Source organism: Bos grunniens, chromosome 27, assembly GCF_055505025.1.
Source record: "Bos grunniens cultivar Pamir isolate PY7600 chromosome 27, Bosgru_T2T1.0, whole genome shotgun sequence".
In the NCBI taxonomy this organism is placed as follows: domain Eukaryota; kingdom Metazoa; phylum Chordata; class Mammalia; order Artiodactyla; family Bovidae; genus Bos; species Bos grunniens.
Window position 1 is genome coordinate 2,069,115 of NC_141191.1, and position 26,738 is coordinate 2,095,852.

Below are 26,738 nucleotides of genomic sequence, written 5' to 3' on the forward strand. Positions count from 1 at the left end.
TCCCACCTAACCCCTAGGACCAGCCTCCTGCTATACACTGCTATTACTTAGAAATAACTTACGGTGAAATCTGCTGTTTACTATTCTAGGCTTCCCCATACATTTATGAATACACAGAACCACGTGTCACAGTATAATATTATCAGTGCCTACCAGCCAGCATAAATTCTCGCACCCAGTAGGCTCTCTATACATATTTGTTGAATGATATTAAAGACAGCGCTTTCGTAATTGGAAGATGCAGTGTTCAACCCTTGACTCTCTATTTTTTAATGTTTCAGAGTTTTTCCAGTTTAGTACACAAGATTGCATAGAATGAGCAAATTACGATTTATTCACGTGTTCCTTGTTGATGAACAGTCAGGTTTCTTGAGCTATTATATTTTGTCAGGTGATACTCTCAAACAGTCCTGTTGTCTTACGGTCATATTATCATATACCACGATGTCATTGTAGGGCCATGCTGTGACCTGTCCTGTGTGACCATAGTCATGCTGTCCTTTTGTCATGTTATTATAAGTTGTGCTGTCTTTCAGTCATGCTGTCATCGAGCATAGTTGTGTCGTCATGTATGTTATATGTATTACCATGTAGTGGTGTCATACAGCCATGTCATGCCTGTATGTATGTGTGTATGTCCTGTTATCATATCACATGTTGTCATATTAGCACATAGTTGTGTCATATAGCTGCTCCATGTTTTGCCATGAAGCCATGTTGTTCCTGAATCACGCAGCATCACCCCAAGTGCACGGGTGAGTGAGCGCCATATCACCGTGCCGTCTGCGTGTCTGGAGAGCATGCCTGGCTCCATTCGAGGGGTGTTTTGCCTGCGGGGCCCTTGCTGTGGACCTCCTCCCTGTGAGAGCACACGGAGCATCCTGTGTCCTGACTCCCGGCTGCCCTGAGGCTTCGGAGACGAAGGGTCCGCCTCCCCTTCATTCCCGGCCCTGGGGGAGTGAAGGCAGACTGGGCACAGGCACAGTCAGTGAGTGCGGTTGGCACAGCCCACGGCCCAACCCCCTGAGACCACGCCCCTGCCCACCAGGGCGACGCCCTCCATCTCAGGCCACTCCCCCAATCCAAGCCACTCCTCTCCCCAGGCCATGCCTCAGCTCAGGCGCCTGTCACACAACCCCTCAGGCCACGCCCCCTGCCCAAGCCACTCCCACAGCCCAGGCCACACCCCTGGCTCATACCACGCCCCCAGCTCTGGTCTCCCAGGTCACCCTTCTCTGCCGCAGCGGGTGCACTGCGCCCTGCACCTAGCCGACCGCCTTCTTGGAGCACCGGGACCCCATCTGCTTCCTGCTGATGGAGTGCTGATGGGAAGAAGAAGCCTCAGGAAAGGGCTGCCCTCTTCTCAGTGATCTTGAAGTCGGCTTTGCCTGCAGCCCTGGTGGCCTCACGGATCTGCGCCAGCAAGCTTGGCAGGGCACTTGCAGGGCTTCTGAGCGTCAGCTATCCCCCCGGGGCTCCCTGGGGAGCTGCTGTCAGCTCACCCCTGGGTCACCTCGTGAGAAGGGCGGGCAGGTGGGAGAGCGGGGAGGTGACTGACTCACTCACAGGCCTGAGACAAGCAGCTCCACTGCAGAACACTTTCTGGGTTCACACCGGCGTCCCTCTCCGCGTAAGGATGAGAACACGTGTGCACTCACACAGGAGAACGAACTAGCTCCAGCGGGCCAGACCTGCAGCGTGGGCACAGGCGAGTTCTCCGGGGTGCACCTGGAGCAGGGACAGATTTCTCTCTCTCGTGTCAATTAGCATATGTGAGTGTAGTCGTCTCCTAATTTAAGTGAGACTCTGCACTAATGATGGTGAACTCACAATGCATCACGTTTATTCCCTCATCACTGCCGCAGTCTTTACCCGGGGTCTCTGGGGAAGAAGGTGGTAACACAGACAGAATCCCGGGGGCCCACGGGATCCCACCTTTCCTGTCACGGGATTCCAGGGTGTGATCAGCTGGCGCAGGGCTTGGGGATGTGTCTGAGCACAGGGAGGCAGAAGCCTGAAAACGCGGAGCCAGAACCTCACCCACAAAGCCCCACTCAGTGCCTGGTCTGTGCGTGTCAATCCACTTTAGCAGCAGCACAAGCCACCTTTTAGACGAGGACCAGATGGGAAACCAAGCTGAAGGGTCAGGGCTTTCACAGACCTCGCAGCCCCAGTTCAGAGGAAGCCCCCCACCTGAGTGGCCGTATCGCATACATACTTGCCTGTGAATTAGCTGCTTTACAGCAAATCCCGAGTGACATGAAGCCCATCAGCAGCCCAGGGTCTAGGTCCCCTGAGCCCATGGTCAGGGGTCCAGGCTGCACCCCCTCTGTCACGTTGCCTGGTGCCAAATCACTCTTTCCACCCTCCTACATCCTGCCTTCATCCCTGGACCATCCTACCCCTCCCCAGACTGCCTCATTTAAGATGCTTCATGGTTTAGACCAGTGAGCCCAGTTTCTCTCTCTGCCATGGCTCCTCCCGCTGCTGATTGAGCCCTGGGGAGGAGAGGAAGGTCCCAGATCGCAGACACTGACAGCCCTTCTTATTTGGGAGAAACGACCCCCAAAAAGCCCCGTGAGCCACACCTGCTAACCCCAAGTCCACTCATTGCCACAACATGAGCTGTGAGCATCCTGCTCTGTCCAGAGCTGCGGCCTCTCCTACAACTTCCCACACGGGGGCCTCAGGCCCTGGGCCTGGTGCCTGTCCCTCCCTGCCCCTGGCCAGGGAAGCCCCAGTGCTACCGTTCACTGCCTAAGTAAGTTCCTGGGAAGCTTCCCACAGCCTAGCCGTGGTTTCCACTCTGAGCTGCTGCTGTTCACTGCACATTGTCCAGCCTCTGTGACATTAATCACATCGGCCTCTATAAGGCCGCCTTTCTCCTGTTTATACACAGGGCACAGGACAGGATGGGGTGTAATTGGGGGCAGATATTCCTGTCAGGTGACAGGGAATTTACAGGAGGTGTGGACTCGATGGTCTTCATCTGTTTCTGGGAGTGTCAGTGTTCTCACGTGGGCATCCTGTGAGCTGACGGTGTCCAGGATCCTGTCAAGTCCATGGACCCACCGCACCCTTGGGAGGGGAGACACCTCGTGTGTGGACCTCCCGCTCCAGAGCCTCCCCGCTGCTGCCTGGGAGACGTCTGTGTTACATTAGCTACTTCTCTGTGAGCACGGGCAGGACCCCCAGGCAGGACAGACTCTAAGCATGTGCCCACCCTGCCATGTGTGCACATCCGCCCCGTGCACCCAGCTGCCAGCAAATCCCCAGCGCTGATGGGGCTTGTCCCTGTGTCATGGGTCCTTGTACCCAGACACCAGGTAGGGATCCCTGGGTGGGGAGTCCCAAGGCCACAGCTCTGAGGCGCTCGGAGAGGCAGCAAGTGTTGAAGTTCAGAGTGGGTGTCATCACAGTGAGGTCCACAGCCCGCCGTCCACTTGGGTCACCATCCGGGGTCAGTTGTCATTCTGGTGTGTGTTTCTGATGGTGAGGTGGTAACGTCTGGAGGTCACAACCCTGGTGATGAGGATCAGCCCTGACCAGCGTGCCCACTCACACAGGCTCAGCGCTCCCAGCATCTGCTTGTTCCCTCCAGCTCGTGGGAGGTCAGGTGCTCTGGGAACTGTTTACCCCAGCTCGGGCTGGCTGCCCCAGAAGACATTTGCTGGACGCGCTGGGCCCTCACTGCCTCCTGTTACCAGTGCCTGCGGCTCGTGGCAGAAGGCCGTGCTTGATCTTTAGGAGAAGAACCTGTCAGGCATGCAGACAGTGCTGGACCAGCCACTGCATGTCCTGGGCGTGACACACGGATGACAGATTTTTATGATCTTGCTGGAAACGATTCTTTAAAGACTAAGGCATAAATGCATTAATAATTGAATTTGAAATGGCATTTGCTTAAGACTTGCGTTCTGGAGAAGTTAATATGCCACGGGCTCAACTAATACCATCTCCCCACTTCTTCTTTGAACCAAAGAATGATCCTTGGTTCACAGAATCTGAATTTCCTGAGGGTGTCCGTTACTGGGCCACCACCATCGTCATCATCATTGTGCTGTTACTGTGGTTTCAACTTGTGGGATAGTTTTGAACACATACAACATAATAACCTGGAGGGAGATGAAGTCCACTGAGAATGTCTTGAATTTGTGGGTCAGTTTTGATGCAAATTCAGTTATCATTGCACGATTCTTGTACCAAGTAAAAACCTGGTGTTGTTTGGTCCCTTCCAGGGCAGCAGGGGCAGAGTGGGTCAGGGTCAAGTGTGGGGCTGGGCGTGAAACCCTCTGCCCTGTGGCCACCCCTCCCCTGCCCCGTCGTCAGCTCCCAGTGGTGACCTCCCCTCCCTGCAGATGGGCCGCCTGGACCCTTGTCACAGTGACAAGAGCCCCTGGGGTCTGGGACATCCCTAAATGCAGGCGGTGCTGGTGGCCCCACCTACACGGAGCAGCTGAGTGTGTGCAGCGTGCAGAGGGTGGGGTGCAGGAGCTCCTGGTGAGCTGGGGAGGGTGGGCTCCTTCACGGCGGGTCCTTGGCCTCTGGGGTGGGAGTGTTATATCTGCCCTGTGGGGCTTTCCCCTGGGCCTGGATTTGGAGGGAAGTGGAGGGGGAGAGACCCCAGGGCTGGGAGTCCTGTGTGCAGCCGGCTCTGCTGTCCAGGTTGAGGCTCTTCTGGAAAAGGAGGCCCTTTGTGCAGGGTCTGGGGGGATGGCCCCGCAGCCCCACCTGCACTGTGCCTGCAAGTGCCTGGCTTCTGCTAAGGTGCAGCCCGCGGCGGTGTCCCCGGGGATCCTGGGACCTCCCGCAGAGCCTGGTCCCCAGTCATGGGCCTGCTTTGTGAGCACTCGGTACTTGTCCATTTGAGTGTTTTTACTGAAACACAGCTTTATACGTTTGCTTATAATTATTTGTGCTTGAGATATCTAACAGAGTTGTAATCAAAGTTTTCAATATTAATATTAAGTGATAAATATATTGCCGTTATTTCAGCTGAGTAATATGAGTCACGTACAGCTGTGAACGTGTGTCTAGTGTGAGCAGATGCATCTGACACAGTCGCTGCCATTTAAAAACTGTATCATGTAAAACACCTGCAACAGTGGTTTCTTTACAATAAAATCTGCTGAGATGCGAGGTCGGAGCCCTTCGTCCTGCCAGGGTGGCCGGGTTGCAAGCAGGCTAATGCTGAGTCTGAGTCTGTGGCTGAGCCGGGACTGACCAACGTCTCTCTCTGTTCTGTTTGCAGAGTCACAGTGCACCCTCTGCGGAGAGCCAGAAGGTGAGTGCCCCTTGTCCCACGAGCCTCAGGTGGGCACCCCCTGTCCTGTGATGGACACCGTGGAGCCCGTCGGAGGCAGGTTACAGATCCATAGCCTGGTCTTTGCAGTGTTTGATGAAAAAGTGAGGAGGAGAATCAGAACCGAGCATGGGACGGGCACTGGGTGGGAGATGCTTGTCTCCAGAGGAGAATTGGCACTGCTCCCAGACCACAGCACTCGGATGTGGATTCAGAAATGTATGAGACATGTTTTTATGGGCTTTAGATAAATTAGCTGGTGTGCAACAGGCCTCACATGAAAGGAGGCCTCTGGGAGCCCTTCCTTCCTAGTTGTCAGGGTCGGAAGCCAAGAGGGTGGGGTCCGAGCAGCGGCCCCCCAGCAGCGTGTGGCGTGTGCCCCCCACGGGGCTTCCATCCACGCATGGGATCACACCACCAAGGAGGTGTCTGCCCACGAGTTGAAAAAAGAGTGAGCAAGGGGGTAACTTGAAAATTTCATCAAGCACTGCACTACCTGGATTTTGTGACTGTTTGGAACTGCTCTTGTGCTATTTGAGGATCATGTGGTGACACACAGAGCTGCAGGTAGCTCAGATGCTGATATCTTAAGCTTCACAGTTATGGAAATGCGAAATCTAGGCCCTGGTGTTTCCAGGGTCAAACAACATTCAGGGTTTAAGGTCCTGGGGCAGCTGCTCCCAGATGACGGTTGGGAGAGGGTTTCATCTGCGTGGTGTGGGAACCTCGGAGATGCCAGGGGTCATGGGGGGTCAGGCATCCTGGGGGTTGTGGGTGTCCTGGGGTGTCTGGGGGTGACAGATGGAGTTCTCCAGTGTGTCCTGTGTCTTTTCCTGTTGTCTCAGCTCTTCCTGTCATCCCCACATAGGCCGAGCCCATGCCTAGGCCTCCCATCTAATCCCCTTGTCCTCTGCGCCCCCACTTTTTGTGGAAGTGTGTGCCACACACACTGCAGGAGTCTTGAAGCATGAAGCTGTTGTACATGGTGGTGTCTGCAAACCTTTGCTGAGTTTCACTCTCCATGTTGCCGTGAGCCGCCGTCCGCGTTCCGTGGGCTGACGGTGTGTGCGTGGGGTTGTTGCCAGTGAGTGGAGTCAGTGGAGCCTGGTGTGCAGGGAGGGGTGAAGCGCTGATTCAGGCACGCGTGTCGTCTGGAATCCAGGCTGGGTCGAGGGGTGTCAGTGTTTCCATGGATGCCCGGGGGGCAGGTTGGAGTGGACGAGCCCTGGCTGGCCGGCAGCAGAGCACGGTAGAGCCAGGTCCAGGTCCAGGCAGAGGCCCAGCCCTACACTCAGACCCAGGCCTGCCCGACCCGGATGAGCTGCGTCCACCTGCCCGAGGTCCAGGTCAGGAGCGCTGTCAGCCCAGCAGGGGGACCAGTTGGGGGAGGGGAGACGCAGCTGTCCTTGTTCTGGGGCAGATGGGCTTGTGGATGTTTAATCAGAGTCCAACTGTACTTGGTGTGAGAGTGACCCCAGTCATCCAGCCGGAGGGGCCCTGAGGGTCAGGGTGGTCTCAGGCTGCAGCCAGGTGGCCGTGGGACCAGGGCTGACCCCTCGCAGGACTCCTCCCCTCTCACAGTCATTTCAGGGTTTCAGACACGCAAGTGGGGTTGCTCCACACGAGAGAGCAGGAAAGATTGGATGGCACGGGCTCAGCTGTGCTTTATTTTTTGAAAAGCACGATCATATGAATATTCATACATTTTTAAATCATTTAAGTAATTAGTCTGAGTGAGGGCTGGCTGGGTGCAGTGAGCAGAATCTGAAATCAGCTTTTTTGTTCGTAATTTCTTCAGCAGCTTCTATCAGTTAACTCATAAGCCTGCTGCAGAGCGAGGATCAGAGCCAGCGGCTGGCGGCAGGATGTCAGGCTCAGATCTGGGCCCATGCACTCATCACACCCGGAAGGTTAAGGCATCAATTGATGGAGCTCCCTTTCGTGTCAGGGCTGTGAACAGTGTTTCACCACTAAACCAGTCAAGTGGGAAACACCTATTTGCATTTTAATGATGAGTTCTCTGGGAGAGAGCAGTTCCTGGATCCAGATTGAATAGTTAGCGTTGCCTCAGATGATAGTATCTATCATGCCAGTGAGACTGCGGACCAAGCTGTGGGAGGCTGCGGACCTCAGGACTTTGAGGTTGTGGGCTCCTGAACTGCAGAGGCCTGCTTTCCGGAGATCATGAAAGTTTAATTGTGTGTAAAACGCAGATCACAGTTTGAACATGCCAGTTGCTTACGCTCTCTACATCGCAAGGCTTCTAAAATTTGGATGACTATGTTTTTCTGAGATGAAGATGTTTAATGGAATTTATTGTTATTTATTGGAATCTTCCTTTCTACCCAGAATGGGGACCCATTCCAAAAAAAAAGAAAAAGTTTAAAATTTACTAAGAGCAATCTTATTTGTTGACATAATTTTCTATACGAATTTAATAAATTAGACCATCTCAACTCGTGTCATTTTCCTAGTGATTCCTGTTGTCATTTAGACCTTGGAAGTAACTGGATGTCATACAGCAAGGTTACCTCCTAAGGTTTCCTTGACACTGAAAGACTCTCTGAAGGTTTTGTATGATATAATCCATCACTGTAATACAGGGAGATGATTTAGGGTATATGGTGGTTTTCAGACATCACTGACAGGTGCATGTTACCACTTGCCTATTAACAAGCGCACCAAGAAAATTGTGGACCGTGGTGGGACCATAGCCAACTGTTCATGGACTTTCTGTCTGTTTACACTCTGTGGTTCAACCTGCTCTCCTTCCTAAGAAATTTTCTGAGGTGGGAAGACAGATCCTGATGCCTGGTAGGGTCGAAGAGAACTTATTTGAAATCTGCTCTAATGTAATGACAGTGTCTTACATTTATGTCATTTAACCCAATTAAAACTAGGGAATGAAAAAGGCTCTTATGATACAAATCTGGCATGCAGGAATGTGCTACAAAAATGTTATGATGGATTTTAGAAAAAAAGATTTTTCAGTGATAGAGACCTTAAGATGATCGCTTCAAAGCAGTGGACCATTTGAGGTGGCATATACATCAGATCGTTAGAAGTGGACATGGAACAACAGACAGGTTCCAGATAGGAAAAGGAGTACATCAAGGCTGTATATTGTCACCCTGCTTATTTAACTTATATGCAGAGTACATCATGAGAAATGCTGGGCTGGAAGAAGCACAAGCTGGAATCAAGATTGTCGGGAGAAATACCAATAACCTCAGATATGCAGATGACACCACCCTTATGGAAAAAAGTGAAGAGGAACTAAAAAGCCTCTTGATGAAAGTGAAAGAGGAGAGTGAAAAAGTTGGCTTAAAGCTCAACATTCAGAAAACGAAGATCATGGCATCCGGTCCCATCACTTCATGGCAAATAGATGGGGAAACAGTGGAAACAGTGTCAGACTTTATTTTTGGGGGCTCCAAAATCACTGCAGATGGTGACTGCAGCCATGAAATTAAAAGATGCTTACTGCTTGGAAGAAAAGTTATGACCAACCTAGAGAGCATATTAAAAAGCAGAGACATTACTTTGACAACAAAGGTCTGTCTACTCAAGGCTATGGTTTTTCCAGTGGTTGTGTATGGATGTGAGAGTTAGACTGTGAAGAAAGCTGAGCACCGAAGAATTGATGCTTTTGAACTGTGGTGTTGGAGAAGACTCTTGAGAGTCCCTTGGACTGCAAGGAGATCCAACCAGTCCATTCTAAAGGAGATCGGTCCTGGGTGTTCTTTGGAAGGACTGATGCTAAAGCTGAAACTCCAGTACTTTGGCCACCTCATGCGAAGAGTTGACTCATTAGAAAAGACTCTGATGCTGGGAGGGATTGGGGGCAGGAGGAAAAGGGGACAACAGAGGATGAGATGGCTGGATGGCATCATGGACTCGATGGACACAAGTTTGAGTGAACTCCGGGAGTTGGTGATGGACAGGGAGGCCTGGCATGCTGCGATTCATGGGGTAGCAAAGAGTCGACACAACTGAGCGACTGAACTGAACTGATGCATCAGATCACTGGGAAAACGTTATTTGTAGAAATGCCAATCCAAAAAAAAACAAGATTAAGGTTAAAAATGGGAAATCTCAGAAAGTTTGAAGTGAGAAATTTTCTTTCTAAATCTGAATATTTTTTTACTTTGATCATTTAAAAACAGAAATTGCATACTGCTACTGGAATTTTGGACAAACATATACACTCCAATGTTTTATTATAAATAGAATGAGTCCAAAATACTTCGTCTCCCTTCATAACCCCCGAGTAAAAACAAACAAACAAAAAAGAATTTTCCCTGTATTTGTATTATTATGTTCTTGATTTTTTTAAGTGCAAATATTCAAGATTTTCCCTACTAGTGACTATAAACGATGGAAATTTCCGCACTATTTTTATACCTTAATTGAGAGTGTGTCATCCTGAGATTTTAAGGCCTCTCAACAATTAGGGAAAATAATAAGGTTGCTTTTAGATAACTGGGCATCAGAGGGTTCAGTGAGAAGCATTCTCCACCCCCTCCCAGCCCCCACCCCCATCTGCAGAAATGGGGGCGTTGGTTCTCAAATAGCAACAACCAGTGCCCCTCTGGTCCTGAGATCATAGCTTTTTAATTGTATGCTTTAGATAAAAATTATTTTCTTCTGATTGCTCTTCTTGGATGGTTAGTGGAAGATAACCACCATTTATTAAGTTCTCCACATGCGCCAGGCACTCTAGAAAAAATTAGTGTTGCTTAGGAACTGAAGAATTCACCTAATTTGTGAGAGAAAACAGAACCCTGCTCCAACCAATCTGTCTTCCAGGACCTTAAAATGGCTTGTGTTATAGTGGAAATCAGAAAACACTGCCTAGGGGAAGACAGAGAATACTGTTCCTCATAAAAGTTTATGATGGAGGCATAGAAGCATGGATGACATCCCATCCCTGCTACAGACATAAAGTCGCTGCACGATTTTATCAGCATTTGCTTTCAGCACGTAGTTGAACTGGATGGAATGAAAGAAAGTGAGAGAATCGCTTAGGTCCCAAGAATTAGCGGGGGATTGTAAACCTGAGGGTGGGCGTGAGTCCCGAGGCAGTGGCCCCTGAGCAGTAAACCCCGAAAGGATGGAAGGCGGTCAGAGAAGAGGCGTGCTGCACCTGCAGGCTGGAGGCGCCGGGGGGAGGGACGATGGGGAGGGATGCTGAGGCTGAGCCCCGGGAATGAACCCCAGAAGCTCAGTGAGCTTCCCCGTTTGTGAGAGAAGGCCTGGAGAACATCCGCCCGAGAAAGCACTGAAGGAAGCTTATCACATTTCCACGGCCATGGGTAGAACATGGTTACCAATGGTACGCATACTGCAGGCACGGATGTGAGATCTGAATTCCCACGAGCTGAGTCAGAGGTCCATGTGGTGAATTAATGTGGACATTGTTCTAGAAGCAGAAGCGTTTAGGATTCTGTCCAAGCCTGACTGCTGTGGCTGATTCCAGTCACAAATTATCTGCAGGATCTTTGACAAAATGGGGCTCCAGGAGCTCCTTCTCCACTTAAAAATAACCCTCATTTTAGATAAACATACAGTGAAATATTGCCTGTCGTATAAAGAAACTTCAGGGTGAGAAACCCTGATAGAAGCATGAGAATCAACAGACCTGCAGAGGTGCTGGGTAGGTTTAAAATTACTAAATAGATTTTCAAAAGGAAAAAAGACCAGAGTTAAGGAAGTATCTGGTATGAAAACAAGGACAGATTATAAAAACAGTGTGTCTAGAAACAAGAAATGTCATTGAAATTCGCTGCCGTGTCCATATGTTGTACGTGGATTTGACAGAGCTGGAAAGAGAAGAGCTGACTAGGAAAGTGATATGAGGCCGTCAACTAGAGCTGCACGCAGACACTGAAGGGGACATGAAACGAGAATGCAGGTGCAGGGGAGGCGCTGCGGAAGCACAAGCACGCGCCTGGAGTTGGGCGCGAGGTGAAGGAGAAGGGGGAGATGAGGCCTTGCTCGAGAAGGAAAGGCTGAGGTTTTCCCAGAACTGAAGCAGCAGGTCTCGCCTCTTGATCCACAGACTCCCAGTGTTGAAGACAATACATAAGGCATGCCCACATCTTATAAAGGGAAGCTACAGAATATGCGGGCTGAACAAGTGATCTTAAATATAGCCAGAGAGAAGACACAGACTACGATGACAAGGAGTCTTCCCATCGTAAAGGCTGATGCCAAATGGACTAATAACCAACCATTTCTGAGAAAATAGGGGGAGTGAGGAAGATGCCACACATGCAGCAGAAGTCTCTCCAGAAGAGGCAAGAGAGGGTGGAGGGGTGGGGAGGCTCAAATAACACAGAATACGTGAGAAGAGAGGGTGGAGGGGAGAGACCAAAGGGCTCAGATAATGCAGAATACATTAGAAAAGCGACTCAGGTGTTTTTACACATCAATAAAATTATTTAACGATAAAAAGTCACAGTTCTTAGAAGCTAAAACAGTAGAACTGACTCAAATATGCAAAAAAGAAAAAGAGGATTACAACGAGAAACTGACAGATCCAGAATCCGATGGGAAACCCTCGCCTCAATTTTTGAGCAGAATCTTGCAGGAGGGAGCTGGTCCCCAGGGAGAGCAGAGGATCCAGGGCATTTCCCAGGCACCCAGCATCCCTCCTGGGAGCCCTGTCTGTTGTTTGCTGAAGGGAGATATTTCTGGCCAAGGTCAAGGTTTAGTCTTCTGCTTGACCTCAGTCCTTCTGTGCTGTGGCTCTGTGGCTTGCCCAAACGGTCTGAGCTTTTATTGGAAATGTTTGCAGGAGTCCAGGACCCTCTTGGCTCCAGAGGAGCAGACATTCCTTGGACCACACTCTCTCAGCAGAGCATCTCTGCCTTCTCTTCTTGGGGCCATGAGTTAACACATGGGCCCTCTGGATTCTGGTCCTACCTCCTAACACAGAACTGCAGGAGTACACAGACAGGCTGGAGAAGGGCTGGTGGGGACTCTATGTGTGTGTGTGTGTGTGTGTGTGTGTGTGTGAGAGAGAGATGAGCAGGGAGGGAGATCATGGGACACACAGGACTGGTTGGCATTTGTTATCTCAACAGAGCTTAGTTTCATGTGTACAGGGAAATGAGACTTGCAATATATTTGTATTCAATGTAGAAAAGTCCAGAAAAGCCTTCAGGGACTAGCTGGTGCTCCGTCTCCCTGACCGGTGCTCCGGGTGCTCTCCATCACCTGCAGACACTCACCCTCTGGACACCTCTGTGCCCTGTTGTGCTTCCTCTCAGCCTTCCTCGCCTCCTTCCTCCTCTCGGGGTTCCTGCTGCAGCTCAGTGCGTGTCAGACTCGGAGCTGAGCGCTGGTCTGTCGGCGCTTTGAGCACAGGAGCCCTGTCGCTTCATCTCTGCTCCCCACAAGCCCATGTTCCTGACTGTTAGGGTGTCTGGTCTTACTGTCGACCAAGGCAGTTGTATAAGGTACGCTTCAACTCAGAGGTGAAACCACAGCCATTACGTGTAATAGAACAGAGTGAAAATGGATATGAATTGCACACACCATCTGGTGTCTGAGACTGTCACAATTATGCATTTATGCAGAATGATATAAAATGCACAAATGAACCCTAATTTGCAAATTTCATTTTTTTTTAGATTATGCAATATCTGAGTTTTAGGCATTCAGCTGGCACTGAAACAATTTTACCTCATTACTTTTCTCAAGGAATAAATAAATATTCTTTGTTTCTGGTCACTGGACAATTTACATATCAGATTTCAAGTTTACTATGTGTAGATAAAGTACTGTCTATTTTCTCGCCAGTAAACTTAAGCCCGTTTGTTGCCTTCTGAAGCATGTATGAGAGGTGAAGGTGCACATGGAATATATGTACTTGAATGCTGAGAAGAGTCAAATCAGAGGTGTTCCTAGTAATTCGTAATAAACCACCCTGCAATACTGGGAAGGATGGATACGGAGAAATTTAACATGAGGCCAGGCTCTGACATTCGTCTTCCCTGTTAGAATGTTGCCGTCGGGAATGCACGAACTTTGTTTCAAAATTTGAATCTTATTCATATCATCTCAGGATCCATGGATAAAACACCCCCCATTCAGGTTGCCTTTTGGTTGATGTGATGAGATTTCAGTGTCCTCGAGAAAATTCTTTCCGTCTTCTCAAGCTCCAGAGAATAGAGAAGTGAGTGCTTGTGTTCCCTGAGAATGAGTCCCTGCAGAGGGTGCATTATCTCCACTCTCCACCTCTTTTCCTGTGATTTTCTGAGCCTGAGTTTTGAACTGTACATTGGCAAACGTCGTGAGAACCCTTTGGGAATGTCATTCTGAGGTGCCGGGTGCCGAGTGCTGAGATATTTTCAAAGACAAGGAAGTGTCTCTGTGCCTTGGACCTTCGGGCAGAGTAGGTTCAGGGCTCAGTGACCGTCCTGGTGCCTCCAGCCTTGGGATCCACCTTCTCCAGTGGGTCCCCAGAGCGGCAGCAGGGCCCTGCCAGCCACGAGACACGCCTCAGGTGGACAGAGGAGAGGGGGAGGGCTGGCAGAGCGTCAGAGTCACGGCTCAGCCTCTGGGGCTCCAGGACAGCGGCCTGCGCTCTCACGCGCCGTCTGCCCTCCTCTGGTGACTGGGCTGTGCCTTCATCCTTGCCTTCCTCTTGGATTTTCTCCCTTTTCCTGCCTGCATTTCACAAGCACCGACTGAGCCCCAGGACTCCACACTGGGGGCCGGGAAGGAAAGCTGGAAGGCACTGCAAGCTAAACTGCGTCCTCTGAGCCCTGAGAATGTACTGGAAAGACTATCCATCATGGTCCGCAGTGTCTGTCATAAGAGATTCACAGAAGATATGACTTGAAGTCAAGGTCGAACAGTTGACCTTTCTCCAATACTTGTCCAAGTTTGTGTTTACAGTTTGGCTGGGTTTTAGGAGTTACTTGTTTTTAAGTGACTGACAGAGATGAGAAACCCTTCCCGCTGAATCCCTTGTTTTTTATTAATAATATATATTCATAATTTTGCTTTTCCCTCTGATTGTTACATCTCATTACCAGTGTCACGAATAACAAGTTATTGAGTCTTCCCAGCATCTATCAGTGTAGAATGACCTTGGAGGTAAACTTTCCAACATAGAATTTCTGTGTTCTTCCCCAACCAATCTTGTGATCAAATGACCCAGAACTCAGGCTGTGGACTTACAAGTTAGCAAAATGCTTGCAAGTACTTTTAGAAAGGGAACAATTGCTGTGGTGTCACAGACAGACCAGTGGTCTTGGAACCTAGAAAGCAAACTAGATGTCTGACTCATTACCCTAAAAATGTTGAACTAACAGTGGTCCCCCCTTCATGGGATCCCTGAGGGGTCCTGTGAGAGAACGTGAGTGGAGGTGACTGCTTTCCTGGCCGGCGAGTGTTCTCAGGAAAGGCCTGGCCCTCAGGCATGCTACAGGTGGCAGATTTCTTCCACTTCTCTTTCCCATGTTTCCCTCTTGAAAAGGCCCCTCCCTTCCCACTGTAGACACACTGTCTTCCCTTTAGCTCTGCTCTCTGTTGATCATGAACACTCCCCGCCCCCAACCCGGCTGTGGACCATGGGTGGTTTTGTTTCCTAAACACTGAGTGGCCTCGTCTCACCAACATGGGAAATGACGTGCAGGCAGGGGCTGTGTAGCCTGAGCAGGATCAGGAGTGTCAGAGATGCTCAGCCACGTGTAATGAGGGGAGTAGTCAGGCGCGTTCAGCGTGCTGAAACGTGTTTCTCTGAGACGAGAAATGGAAAGAAAAGTAGGATACGCAGTGGGCAAGGGAGAGCCTTTGCTGGATGTGACTATTGATCATCTGAACTTCATTGACTAATAGGATACAAAATCATTGGCTCTGCCCTTAAAAATAGGTGTTGAAATATATGCCTTTTTTGGCTCTTGCCTTATATCCAAAGTTAATCACTTTCCTAGAGAGAAACAAACACAGTGTCTGCCTCCAGGGACAGGAGAGTGGGGCCAGGAATCAGGGGCTGGTGGTCCAGCTTCTTCCTGTTGATGGAAGCGTGAACTTTCGTGAGAAGCTGACCCTGTGGATCTGCTGTTCGCAGCCAAAGAGTTTCCCAGTTGTGTGTCTACACACACACACACACACACACACGTCTACAGAGAGAGCTCTTAGCTTCTAACATCTCCTTCTATTTTCTAGATACTCTGCATGGACATCAGATTGGTTTTCATGACGTTACACATCATTGACTTTCAGTTTAGTGAAACCCAGTGTCTTACTGTGAGGTGTGTGGCAACAAAGGCAGATGGGAACAAATTGTTCAGAACTGTGACTAGGGCTGACCCACTTCCTGTTGTTCAAGTTCATAAATCCTCTACCTCTTTATGAAACTGATGGCAGTTCAGGCAGAGTAACTATTGCCAGGCTAATTAATAAGTTAAACTAATGATAAATGTACAAAATAAAAATGTGTGAAAAGAGGGGAAAGAGTATAAATTAGGAATACGAGATTAGAACTAAACTGGTTTTGAAACAAATCCAGCTTTCTCCCCTTAGAACCTGTAGACCTTTAACAAATTCTGTAACTTCACTGAGGCCAAAACTGCAAAATGGGGAGAACAGTATCTACGCTCCAAGGCAGTTTTAAGATTGTAGTGGCCAGCGTAGTGCCTGGCATGTGTAGGGGCTCAGTGACGAGTGTATCTGTTTTATTTACTTTTTTACTCAGTTGTTGATTATTCCGTTGCTGCGTTTTTATTCCGTGTCTAGTTGTCAGGTATTGTTCTAGGTATTGGGACAATACAGGATGGGGAGATAGCTGTACATCTAAAGAAACGCTGACAAAGTGGTGGTTGTAATAAGTAGTTATAAATAAACCAATGGCTGTAACAATGATGATGATGAAACAGGTATAGTAAAATAATTTTACTACAATTGTAGTAAACAATTTTACTACTCCCAGTTCAGTTCAGTTCAGTTCAGTCACTCAGTCGTGTCCGACACTTTGCAACCCCATGAACTGCAGCACGCCAGGCCTCCATGTCCATCACCAACTCCCAGAGTCCACCCAAACCCATGTCCGTCGAGTCAATGATGCCATCCAACCATCTCATCCTTTGTCGTCCCCTTCTCCTCCTGCCCTCAATCTTTCTCAGAATCAGGGTCTTTTCCAATGAGTCAGCTCTTTGCATTAGGTAAAATTTGGCTTCTAAGGTAAAGAGGCTGCTCAGGGTAAGGAGAGAATAGAGGAGGAGAGAAAGAATCTTTCTATTTAATATTTTACATCTTAGGACTCCTGTAAAAGGTAGCTATAGAAACCTTCCACCTCTGTCCACCAGAACGGTTTCCCTTCCTTGACAGAAGAGAGAGCCGGTGGGAAGGACCTGTCCCACCCTGTGATGCCTGGTCAGCGCCTGAGTCAGCACCTGTGCAGGGCGGCAGACGCCTGTGGGCTCAGGCAGGGTCCCTCGCTGTCACGCCACCCGCGGATTCCTCAGGGGCCTGCACCAGAGGAGTTGCCGACCTCTGCCCTGACGCTCTCAAAGGCTCGAGAGGAAAGCAGGGAAGAATCAGCATCCAAACGGCTCTTCCGTCAGTCCTCCATACCTCACCATCCTTGGCTTTTGTTCCGGGAGGGGCCCAGGGTGGGAGAGGTGTAGGATGTGGTGGCTTCTTCTGAAAAATGCTCAGTGACCCTGAATAAAACAAATTTCCACTCGGGTCTTCCTAGGGGTGATTAGTTGGGGGGTGTCTTTGCAGTACTCCCCAAGTGGGCTCTGCACAGCGGGGTAACCGGCACCACACTGAGGTGGGGCTCAGCTCTGACGCAGATGCCACATGACGACTGAGCAGGCTGATTGGCTTAAACGTAGGATGTTGACCTGGTATCACTCCTTTAATAGGCCCACTTCCTATTGGTTTTGCACAATAGCATTAGACTGATTTCAGTATGCTCCTTTTTCTCAAATCCTAAAACAGTTACTTAGGTATTGTGAAGCAAAAACAAGAAAGTTGTGTAATCAGATTTAAGAAGTAATTAGAATATCATCATTTTAGGTAACACGTGAGATAATTGAATTTGAACGGCTGTCTCTACAATCAGCCCTTGTTTCAGGCCTGGGGTTTAGGCCATGCCTGTGAATTGGTGCATTTAGAGGGTCTGTGATGTATGAGGACATCAGCTAGCGGAGAAATGACATCTGTTGGAAAGAAAGGCACGCACTCATGTAAATGCTATAACACTTGTAACTCTCCATTACGGTTGTGCCAGAGAAGCAGCACAGTTTCAGCTGTGGGAGGAATATTCAAATGTCCAGCAATGGACGTGGGGACAGCATCTGAGACCAGTGGTGAGCTGGACCCTGAAAGGGGACAAAGGCCTGGGGACCGTGGTGTTAGGGTTTGAAGGGTCCGTAAGACAGGAAGCATGAGCAGCTTTCCATATCAAGCTGCAGGCTTTTCCTACAGCTCTTCAGGGGGCCCATGAGCCAAAGGTGTGCAAAGGTTCTGCAACCATGTGCGGAACTTTGAGCGTCTGTGTCTGCTTCGGGGCAGAAGGACATAGTCTTCATCAATTTCTCCTAGAGATTTATGACCACAAAACGGTGAAAAGAGCCGTGGGCTTGGGAGCCTGGAAGGAAGACCCAAAGTCTGTTAACGTTTCAACACTTTGTGCTCCCATCTCCACCTCGGATCTCTGACAAAATCCGCTTGACCCCTGGGAACTAACCTTGGTCCTGCCCGCTCCTGAACCCCTACTCAGGGCCAACGTCTGCAATAAGATGGAGAAACTGTACTGCCAGATGGCTGCTGAGAGCGAGTTTTGTTTGTCTGGATGTGGTCGTCAGTTTGTAGACAGGCCTTCACCTGGACCCTGAATACTCACCCCGACCCCTGGGGCCGCGTCACTGGCCAGGCAGGAAACACCCACCTGCCGCATACGGGCTCGGGGACATAGGCATCCCCCCAACCCAGTGTCTCCGGAAGACCGAGGATCCAGGAGGCTGCCCAATGCCACCCTGCCTGTCTGGGGTTGCAGCTCCCTTTGCAGTCGGTGACACTGAGGGAGTCTCTGCTCCACTGGCCCTCCACTCCTGGTGCAGCATGCTTGGGAGCGCGGGGGCCGGTGGGGCGGGGCAGGGGCCTGGCTGGGGGTCAGGCTTGCAGCCTGCTGATGTGCAGAGACCGCCCGTCTTTCCCAGAAGGCCACCTGGCTCCCGGCAGCCCGGGCAGTTTACTGCATGAAAACATCAGTTTGAATTTGAATTTAATCCAAATTCTCTAGCCAATATGAATTCCTCAACTCAGAAGCTGTTTTTAACGAACTGGAATATATACTGCATGTTAAATTAAGATAACTTGTAGAATTCCCAGTGAGGAAAATGGGATTCTGTTCAAAGAGTGTGGCAAGAATGGCATTGATGTATAATTCCAAATGGGAAACTTTAAATGAATTTTCTGTAGTTTAGTGCCTACAGAGAACTGTTTGACTCTGGGCAACTGGCTATATACTTATTAATATTCCTCCTGATTTTGAAATCAGTTCAAAACCTGAGTCATTCTATAACCATTTTTCATTGACAGTCTTGTCAATCTAAATAACAGCCTTATAAAATCATTTAGAATGCTATGATGTCTCAGCCTAACCTCATTGTCTGTTTATCACTTCTTAATTTGTATTTGTCAGATTTTTCTTACATGGAAAATGCATTTTAAAGTTATACTGTAATGTATATGACATAAGATTATTTAAAATAGTAGTACTTCTCTCCCCAAATGTCAGTGTGCTGAAATGAACACACACACACACGTGAATATAACCACAGGTCACTTGCATAGAAACATAAGATGAGTGACTTTGGATTCACTTTCTTAGGTAATTTTTTAAATTTATCTATTTTTTGTTTTAATGGTGGTCCAGCTCAATTAAACCTAAGAATTACATACCTAACATTCAGACTAGTAAAAGGAGAGAAGAAATCCCCTTGCTCTTAATTTACTGACTTAACTATGCTTCATATTTCTCTAATTTCTTCATTAGGGAGCCTTTATTAAATACTCTTCATGGTCCTTCCCGAAACAGCAGTGCTACCTGTAGCAGGCACGGCTGCATGCTTGCTGCTCTCTGCGTTGGGTTCAGCATTTCACAGCTCTCCACTTTTCTTCTCTGATTATTCCTCACTGACCATCAGAAGTGCAGCGGTGAAGTTGCCAGCCCAGGTCCCTGGGAAACTCGGACTGAGCTCAGAGCCGCCTGACTACCGCACCGGGGTCTGCCATCTTCCTGAGCAGTGACACAGAGCATCTCTTGTTTTATGTCTATAATGTGATCATAAGATGAAGGATGAGGAAGAAGTCTTAGAAGGTCATGTGGTCCCCGCCCCTGGGTTGCAGCTTGGAAAGGCAGAGCAGCACCACTGATTCCTGAGCTGTCTAGTTTGTGGCAGAGAATTTGGAATAAAGAAGGAAGACGCGATGATAGATTTGTACCCTGCATGCCAAAGGAATATTCCATAAATCACATTCCTGAGTTGCCCTGGACCCCACGCTGAAGCAGGACAGTGGCGGCTTCATCCAGTCACCGCTGTTGAGACCGCCTGCGGCCGAAGTGCCTCCGGACACCTGCATGTCCACACAGCAGCACAAGCCCATGCAGAAGCTTCTCTTACCAGGCTTGAAATAGAAAACAGCCATGCAGGGCCTCTGGAACTTTACACCATCAAAACAAAAAGAGAAAAGCACGTGAAATTCCATATAAACAGTTAGAACTAAAGTCAACTATGCTTTTCATAAAAAAATCAATATTACCCTTTTTGAAGCCTTTATTAATTTAGTTTTCCATATGTAAATTTTTTTTCATTTTTATGATCATTTTATTTTGACCTTATTAGGAAAGAGAACCACCACAAAACAGAAGCAAGGACAATGCAGGCAGAGGTTGCCCTTCCTCCCAGGCGTGTCTGAGCCCTCGCACTGGCTTTGGGGGGTGTCCATGGAGGAGGGATGCTGAGCCCCCCATCCGTGACCCTCACCTTGCCGTGCTGCTTGCTAATGGCACGGCTTACTCTGCCTTTTGCCCTGACCTGTTTTCCCTGCTGTAGCTCAGTGAGTGCAGGTGCTTGTCTGAGTAGGAGCCCTGGGTTGTATGTCTGACTTTCCGTCGTCTTCCCAGGGAGCCCCCACCCCTACTCTGGAGCATAACAAGCCAGTCTGGCTGGTTTACTTTAACTGTACTGTTGATGACACACACAAACTAGAGTACGTTGCTTAACTGATAGATTTTTCTATCAGTGAAAGTTATTTGTGTATCTTGGGTTGGAAGGAGAAAGGAGACATTATAATTCTCTCATTAAAATGAATATAATTAAGTGTTCATTTTATGGCTCTTCACTTCACAGCAGAGTGTTTGAGGCTGTCCTAGGTAAGGAATAGATGTATTTGTTTATTGACTCAAATTACATCCTTCCTCATGATTTGTTTTTTTCTCTTGCCTGTGAATTGCGAATGCTATTCCATAGCATTAAATATGCTTCTAAATACCATTTTTAGTGGTTTCATATTATTGCATTGTATTGGTCCACTGTGATTTATTGGATTAAACCCCTTTCATTGGAAATTTAAGCTGTTTCTAATCTTTGTACTAAAATAAATTATGCCTTCATGAATATATTCATAGCTTTATCTGTATGCTCATTCAAGATTGTTTCCTAAGGGTAAATTCTAGAAATCCTAGAAATACAATTGTTAATTCAAAATGTGGTTGTCTCCATAATGAATTCTGCGACACAGAAATGATTTGTAACACAGGCTTCTTTCCCACCCCAAAGGGGAGGGCAGATCCATGCGAGTATGGAAGCTCTGATATTTATTATCCTTCATTCACGATACCTAGGCAGCCTGCTTTTATGAGGCTCCATAGCAGGTGCTCAGGATGTAGGAAGACGTACATGTATCAAGAGGTACATCTTAGTAAATAAGTATATACTGGAGAGATGTACAGTGTTCAAAAGGGAATAGCTCGTTTGGCCAGGCGGCAGGTGGTTTATAGAAAAGGATCGTAAGGAGGTAAGTCGTGAACTTGGTGGTGAAGGGTGTCTGGGTGTGTGCTGGGCTGGTGCACACCTGATGCACACCATCACACCATCACACCTGCTGGTAATCAGGGACAACCCTGGGCTCTTGGGGGGAGCTGAGCTCCGAGGCTCCACCCTCCGCGTCACTCCCTTCATCTTGAACATGGTCAGCACTCGATTTCTTTTCCTACTGCGTGCGGCCCTCAAGGTGGGCACAGCCCTGGCCGAGCTTGAGGCAGAGCACGCCGGACTCAGTCACCAGGTCACATCACAGCCATGGTGGCTGTCTGTCTGCTCCTAGCCTTGGTTCTCCCTGAGCTCACGCACGGTGTCCTCTGCCTCCTCAGGCTGCTGGAGCAAATACTGTACTAGCAAAGTTAAATAATCAGGTCCATGGGTAGGAACATTCAAGAAGGAAAACATTTCCTGAATCTCAGTTAATTTAATGGAGTTCTGGACCAGGTGTCAGGGTGGGGAGGTTGTAGGGGTGGGAGTTGTCAAGCTACATTCTGGACAAACCTATGACTGGGCTTAGTCGGCCTGGTTTGTGGTCTCTTCCCATTCCAGCTTTCAGGAGACATCGCTGATCTAGCTCAGCCAACAGGGGACCTGCTCGGGGGCTGCTCGCCTGGAGAAGGGCTGCCTGGCTCTGTCTCTGCCCCAAAGACCTGGCTTACCTCGGACAAGCCACGAGTCCCCAGGTTGTTCACATACAACAGTGAAAAGGAAATCCATACCCCTTGTAAGATCCCTCCAGTTCTAACACCCGATGGTGATGAGGGACAACCCTGGGCTCTGGGGAGCTGAGCTCCCAGGCTCCACCCTCTGCATCGCTCGCTTCATTTTGAACATGGTCAGCGCTTGATTTCTTTTCTTACTGTTAGCTGCAGGAATTAGTGCCAGGAAGAGCAGATGAATTTCAGTACAATGGTATCCTTATGCCAGCTTAAAAATGTAGCCCCATTTTGTTTACTGGTGCTGACAGTAACAGATGATAAATGCCCTGTCTCTGCCCTCTTTATGTTGTATGCATGTTCGGTTATGTTTAGTGAATGAACTGTGTGGTGAAGATCCCTTTGGCAATGAGAGGCTTTAAGTTGTACAAGTGCTCCACTGTTCCTTTGATTAAACTGTGAGCCTTGCTCAGTCTCTCAGAGATGAAGACATTGATGCAAAAGTGTTCTTCATGTTGATAAACCCATGACTGTTAACAGAAGTGATTTCATCCAGTTCAGACTGGGAGAAGGAATATATAGAAAACTAAAAATAATTGGGAGGAAATGAACTTTATTCACCCCAGGGAAGGGAGTTTAACTGCATAAATTTGCAAAGCAAGAACAAAACAAGCAACAAAAGCAAAAATAGCCATGTGGGACTACATCAAACTAAGAAGCTTCTGTGCAGCAGATGAAACTGTGAACAAAATGAAAAGGCAGCCTAGTGAGTGAGAAGAAAAACTTGAAAGCCTTATGTTTGATAAGGGGTTAATATCTAAATATATAAGCAACTCATATAGTCAATAGAAAAAAATTGGAATAAAAATGGGCAGAGAATCTGAATAGATATTTTTTGTTTTAAAGACTATATGAAGATAGCCAGTGGGTACATGAAAAGATGCTCAACATCACTAATCATCAGGGAAATGAAAATCAAAACCACACCTGTCAGATGCCATCGTCAAAAAGAACACAAATCACAAGTATTGGTGAGGATGTGGGAAAAAAGGGAATCCTTGTTTGCTGTCTGTGGGAAAATAAATTGATGCAGCCATTATGGAAAATTGCTTGGAGGTTCCTCAGAAAAATGAAAACTGCCATATTATCCAGAAAATCCACTCCTGTGTATTTATCCAAAGAAAATTAAATCACTGTCTCAAAGAGATAGTCGTGTCCCCGTGTGCACAGCAGCTAGGATGTGGAAACGGCCTACCTGTCCCTCCGTGGATAAATGAATAAAGAAGACGCAGTGCACACACACACAGCAGTGGTGATTACTGAGGGGACGTGGTGGTAACTAGCCCTACTGCAGTGGTCGTTTCACAGTCTATGTGTATCAAATCGTCCTGTTTTACATCTTAAACTTACACAATTATATCTCACTAAAGCTGAAACACAGAACAAAGCAGTATTTTTTTCTAACTGGTTCAGTTCAGTCCAGTCGCTCGGTCGTGTCCAACTCTTTGTGACCCCATGAATTGCAGCACGCCAGGCCTCCCTGTCCATCACCAACTCCCGGAGTTCACTCAGACTCACGTCCATCGAGTCGGTGATGCCATCCAGCCATCTCATCCTCTGTCGTCCCCTCCTCCTCCTGCCCCCAATCCCTCCCAGCATCAGAGTCTTTTCCAATGAGTCAACTCTTCGCATGAGGTGGCCAAAGTACTGGAGTTTCAGCTTTAGCATCATTCCTTCCAAAGAAATCCCAGGTGGTTGTATGCAATTACTGGTGAGAGGTATAACTCCTGTGGTTTGATAGTCAGACTGTAGCAATTTTACACTAGAATTTCATGATTTCAAAAGTCCTTTGAAAAACAACTTTAAAGTCTGATTCTTTTGATATCAGTCTCTCATTCATTGACTTTACTCTGCAGAATATTCTCCGTCTCAATTCCAGTTCAACAGAATTGTACAAAGCTGGTGCAGACAGGCCCGTTTTGAGCCTTGGTCCCTGTGAACGTGGATGGGTACACGTGATGGCGTCCTAATTGAATATAGCAAGTAGGAGAGTGGACTGTGTTTAGTTTGTGACTCAAGACAGAAGGGTCCTAATCAATATACAAAGAACGCACCTTGGAGGGAGATTGACAATCAAGGCATTTTGGATACTCTATTAGATATTACTGCTGCATAACTACATAACTATTGAGCATGGACTCGGCGGCTGAGAGCAATACACGTTTATCGTGTCACAGTTTCTGTGGGTCTGGGGTCTGGGCTCAGCTGGGTCTCAGGTAAGACTGCAGTTACAGTGTAGTCTCAGCTGCCCTCTCACCTGTCCGGGGTTGGTGGTCCCCATAGAGCGCGCTCCCGGACTCACCAAGCCCCTGGGTCGGTTCATCCCTGAGGACGTGGGGTGCATGCAGCCTCCTTCCTCAGAGCCCCACAGAGCAGTCTTCGGCGCTGGGCCCCCACCCCCAGCTCACAGCCCTCGGCTTGCGTTCTGTGTTGAGGAGTCCCAGGCATGGGGCCTGCAGGGGGGCAAGGGTCCCCGGCACCTGGCGCCACCTCCGCCCCGGGTGAGGAGCAGGGTGAGCAGAGCAGCCGCTGAGAGCCCAGAATGCACGTCTCTGCACGCGCTCACTCAGGGCCTGGCGACCCCCGAGTCCTCTCCATGGCCTGAGTCTCCTCTGAGGTTCCTGGGCTACTTGGCCTCAGAAGCCGTCTCTCACTCAGCCCTCACTCACCTCTGGTTTAGGTGTCCCCAGGCTTCCTCCCCAGGAGCCAGGTCTCCACCCCTTCAGTCTCCTGCCTTGAGAATGGGTGACCCAGGAATGTTTCATTGCGGGAAATCAGAAGGTCCCCCTGAATCAGTGTGGATTCATTTGTGTCCTTTTAGTTGACAAACAGGCACTGGTTTTCCTTGTGTCAGAGAAGCTGACCCCTCTGCCGGCGTTAGAAAGGGACGTGCTGGGAGGGATTCAGGACTGGTCACGGTGGAGCGGGCACTGAAGCAGGGTTGAGCTCAAAGATGGCAGTTCAGGAGAGGTGGATTCTCAGGGTGTGGGGGAGAGGCTGCACAGAGGGGTGTGGCGGGTGGCCACGAGGCCGGGGGGACCCACGTGGACCCCATGCTCCCCGCCCTGCAGACTCCTGAGTGGGGCCGCGAGGGCATCAACTGACTCCCCATGACGCTCAGAGGTTTGCGTGCCCTTTTCTGGAGGCAGGTTCACTGCTTTCCTCTCAGAAGCTGTAGGGGATCCTGGGCTGGAATCTCAGAGGCAACTCTGCGACCTTGGGCAAGAAATGACCTTGCCAAGCGCTCTGCAGAGTTGGCATCATAACAGTTACCAGCTCAAAGAGTGTTGCTGGATTTAAGTGAGATTGTGTGTGTCGAGTTCTTATCACACTGCCCAACACGAAGTAGTAATTAGAAAGGTATCAGCATGAACATCGTGGGTTTTCGATCAGTCCATGTCCTGTACATGGCGAAGCAGTGCTGATCTCACAGCCACCAAAGGTGTGTGCCTGCTGAGCATCATGCTTGTGTGTCCTGCTGAGGCCTCTGTGCTGGGTTTGGGTTGAGGCGGCTTGCAGCCAAACTCTTCCTGTCATCGTGACTTTGATGGTTCCCTGCCCTTTCGCCGCCCTAAGCAGCTTAGGGGCTCAGGTCCAGCTGTTGCTTGATCGCTGAGTTGTGTACCTGCTCCCAGTTCGTGGGCCTCCCCGTCTACCACCCAGGGTGGAGGCTGTCATTCATCTCCCTCCCCTGCCCCAGGCAGCCTGTGGGGCCAAGGTCATAGCAGGGTTGAGGGTCACAGCAGGGTTAAGGTCACTGCAGGGCTGAGCTGATGTCAAGAACAGAAGCAGGTATGTGTGGATATAATTGAATCAGTTTGTTGTACAGCAGAAACTAACAACATTGTAAAACAACTACACTGCAATAAATACTATCAAAAAATTTTTAAAGTGCAAAAGAAGAACAGAAGCACATTCTAGGGTTGACTGGTGCTGGGCCTAGCGTTGTTTTCACTGGAGCTTTAAATCAACAGTGGACAGAGCACAGAACCACGTGTTGGTCCTGAGACACAGCCCGGGATCCGTCATCTGAGCAGAGCTGACCCACTGAGGAGCCCCCTCCCACAGCCACTTCCCCGGGGGTCTGGCCGAGGGAGAAGGTAGCGCAGACATAGGGGACCCTCGGGGCCTGTCTCCTTGTTTTCGATCCGCTCTGGGAGGAGCTGTGGAGACGCCGTCCCTGTCATTAGTGGGCACGGGGCATGAGCGCGACCGCATGTCCATGCTCAGGGCCCACCTGCCTCCACGCTTGTCATCACGTTTGCCCAGCCCCTTCCCTTTGACCGAGGAGAAGCACGGTCCTGTGGGGATAACATATGTGTTTTAATTTATCAAAAGCAAGTTATTTTAAAATAAAATATATCTCCCTTTACTCCTCTGAAAAGATGAATTATTTTAGTGGCTGCTAAAAGCGGTTTGTTTCAGCCCTGATGCCTGGTTTTACTTTGTTATATTTCTAATTTGCTGTTTGGCACTTTTTTTTAAACTCTCCAAAATAAAGGTGATACTGGGAAGACTTTTATTGAATATTCAGTTCTCTTTTAATAAGAATTCTTTTTGCCACCTAACAGGCATCTTGAGAATGATCCTACACTGTGGACTTAGAATTCTCATTCCAGGACTCTATCTATGGAAATAGGTAAAAGA

General features: G+C 48.9%; 1 protein-coding gene across 2 annotated transcripts in view; it reads left to right on the forward strand.

Annotated features, from left to right (window-relative positions):
- DLGAP2 (DLG associated protein 2) overlaps positions 1 to 26,738 on the forward strand; it is a 637,838-nt gene that overhangs the window by 363,390 nt on the left and 247,710 nt on the right. For both annotated transcript variants that reach the window (XM_086379875.1, XM_086379876.1), the window contains one exon: positions 5,252 to 5,284. In XM_086379875.1, coding sequence (XP_086236001.1) covers positions 5,252 to 5,284 — 33 coding nt within the window. The remainder of the gene's footprint in view (positions 1 to 5,251; positions 5,285 to 26,738) is intronic.